At 35.7% G+C, this 2,486-nt stretch overlaps 1 protein-coding gene across 1 annotated transcript; it reads right to left on the bottom strand.

Moving 5' to 3' along the window:
- Window positions 1–180: 180 nt before the first annotated feature.
- On the bottom strand, window positions 181–1,455 carry LOC107818466 (protein SAR DEFICIENT 4-like). Its single transcript, XM_016644490.2, has one exon. It carries the CDS (start codon window positions 1,349–1,351, stop codon window positions 374–376), a length of 978 nt encoding a protein of 325 aa, XP_016499976.1. The 5' UTR covers window positions 1,352–1,455; the 3' UTR covers window positions 181–373.
- Between the last annotated feature and the right edge of the window lie 1,031 nt (window positions 1,456–2,486).

The raw sequence follows: 2,486 nt of genomic DNA, 5'->3' as shown, positions 1-2,486 counted from the left end.
TGTGCTAGACTTTGCAAGGTGCTTTCCATAACCAGTTGGGCCAAGTGTTTTATCATCTTAGAGCAATTAGCTACATCTGATTTTGCTGATGCAGCTCCTTCCATGTCATGATGTTTTATCAGGAAGCATGCACAGTCAATAGTATTTTAAGTTAAATATTGGACCCACACAACATTATCATATCACAAACTTCAACAAGAAGTATATAAGAACCACGGTGTCCAGGTAAAAACCTGTCCAAAGATCACATCTTTTGATATGTCTTGATAAACATTAAACCGCATGGCTATGTTATTGAAACCTAGAATAAACACTTCATAGAAAATAAATCCTTGTCTTCTCTTATTATGAAAACAGAATTAAGTAACTCTCACTAACAACTTTTCGTATAAGTCTCATATGCCAGTTGAGCAGTGAGAAGATCAACAACAGCAGAACCAACAGATTTAAACACAGTAATCTCCTCAGCAGTTGTTCTGCCGTTCTTTTCTCCCTTGATCAATTCCAACAAGTTCCCAGCAATCTCATCCCTTGTAATAACCCCTCTCTCAAATGCACCTACTAATTCCCCTGCCTCTACCAACGCAGCCTCGTTATCAACAAACACTTTCCCCCTCTTCAACGCTTCATCATCGCACTCTCTCATCGAATGCTTAAATGATCCAACCAAATCCAAATGCGCCCCTTCTTTAAGCTTCTCCCCCTTCACCAATGGCGTCTCCGAATTCGTTGCACAACTCACTATATCTCCCAACTCCACAACTTCCTCAAGACACCCATTACTCTCAAAACTCACCCCTTCAAATCCACCTTCACTTTGCAATTTTTCAATCACCCATTTTGCCTTTTCAGCAGTTCTGTTCCATACTATCACTTTCTTCAAATTTGGCCTAACTGTTAGATGTGCCTTGATCAAGTGTGGTGCTAAAGTACCAGCACCAATCATCAAAAGGGTTTCAGAATCGTGTCTTGATAAGAAGTTAGAAGCTAAAGCTGAGATGCAAGCAGTTCGGTAGACAGTGAGTTCAGTGGCATCCATAGTAGCTAAGGTTTGTCCAGTGATGGAATTGAAAAGAACATAACTTGCGTGAACCCCAGGTAAATTTTGGGTGGAATTGTTGGGGTGATAAGTGACTAGCTTGACACCAATATAGGGAAGTGAAGGGGAACAAGACCAAGAAGGCATAAGGAGGAGAGAAGTGGAAGGGCTTGTTTGGTGGGCATGGCGAAGAGGGGATTGAGTGGTGGAAGTTAAGGTAGGGAGGGAAAATTGAAGGTGGTCGATGAGGGATTTGTGAGAAAGGAGGGTATGGAGAGTGGCGGAGGAGATGAAGACCGGTGGTGGTGTCATGGTGGTGGGTACAGTGGATTGGGATTTTCGTGTTTCTTTTTGGTGGCAATGGAATTGTGTATTTCAGGAGAAATGGACGACGACTCGGTAGTTGGGTACTTGGGTTCCTTGATAATTCTTTATAGGAATTTTTGTATATTTATACACTATTGGAAACTTTATTACATTTTCTACTCAAGTTTCAATTTAATTACCTTCTATATATAAATTTATCAATTATATACACTTTAGAAATTAAATGAATATCCCTTTATATTAGGAATTTATTATTTCTCATCCGTATTCTCTCTCCCTCCTACTCTCTCTCTCTCCGTCTCTCTCTCTCCTGCTCTCTCTCCGTCTTTCTATCTCTCAATTCCTAATTCCAATAATGTAAGCAAAGGAAAGGAGAGTAGCAATCCCACCATTGAAAAACTTTGAAGTTTTGAATTGGATTTTTAAAAACATTATTTGTTTGAATTGAGTGTTGTTGCAAACAATTGGGAATTCTCTCTACGTCTCTCTGTCTCTCAATCCCTAATTCCAGTACTGTAAAGCAAAAGAAAAGAAAGCAGCAATTCCACCATTGACAGCCATTAAAAAGCTTTGAAGCTTTGAATTCGAATTTGGGTTTTCAAAAACCATTATTTGTTCGGATTGGGTGTTATTGCAAACAATTGGGAATATGGTTTGGAGTTTACATCTCAATTTTTTAGGATGTTTTGGTAAAGATTAGACTTGATTTTGGCTGAATTTCATATTGAAACTCGTGGCATACATTATACTTACGAAATTGTAGAAAAATTGTATTTTGTTGTTTATATATATTTTTTTATTTAACTAATTATATGAAAGTTGAACAATATTGTATAAAAATTGTATTTAAGTTGTATGATATTGTAGTTATATATAACTGAGTAGAAATAATGTATGAAAATTGTAGATAAGTTGTATAATATATAATTAGTTATATGAATTTTGTTTTTACTATGTATAAATCAGATACAAAATATCCAAAAGAAATATTGTATAAAATTTGGATAAAAATTGTATTTAAGTAGTATGATATTGATTTTTATATAACTAGGTAGAAATAATGTATGAAAGTTGTAGATAAGTTGTATAATATATAATTATTATGTTTTTTTAAGTAAAT

Source organism: Nicotiana tabacum, chromosome 8 (genome assembly GCF_000715075.1).
Source record: "Nicotiana tabacum cultivar K326 chromosome 8, ASM71507v2, whole genome shotgun sequence".
In the NCBI taxonomy this organism is placed as follows: Eukaryota; Viridiplantae; Streptophyta; class Magnoliopsida; order Solanales; family Solanaceae; genus Nicotiana; species Nicotiana tabacum.
Note: the sequence above shows the minus strand (reverse complement) of the source record. Positions and strands in the feature narration are given on the sequence as shown.

What these genes read in the sequence shown, in the direction of transcription:
- LOC107818466 (XM_016644490.2), bottom strand. Translation starts at nt 1,351, where the DNA reads ATGACACCACCACCGGTCTTCATCTCCTCCGCCACTCTCCATACCCTC.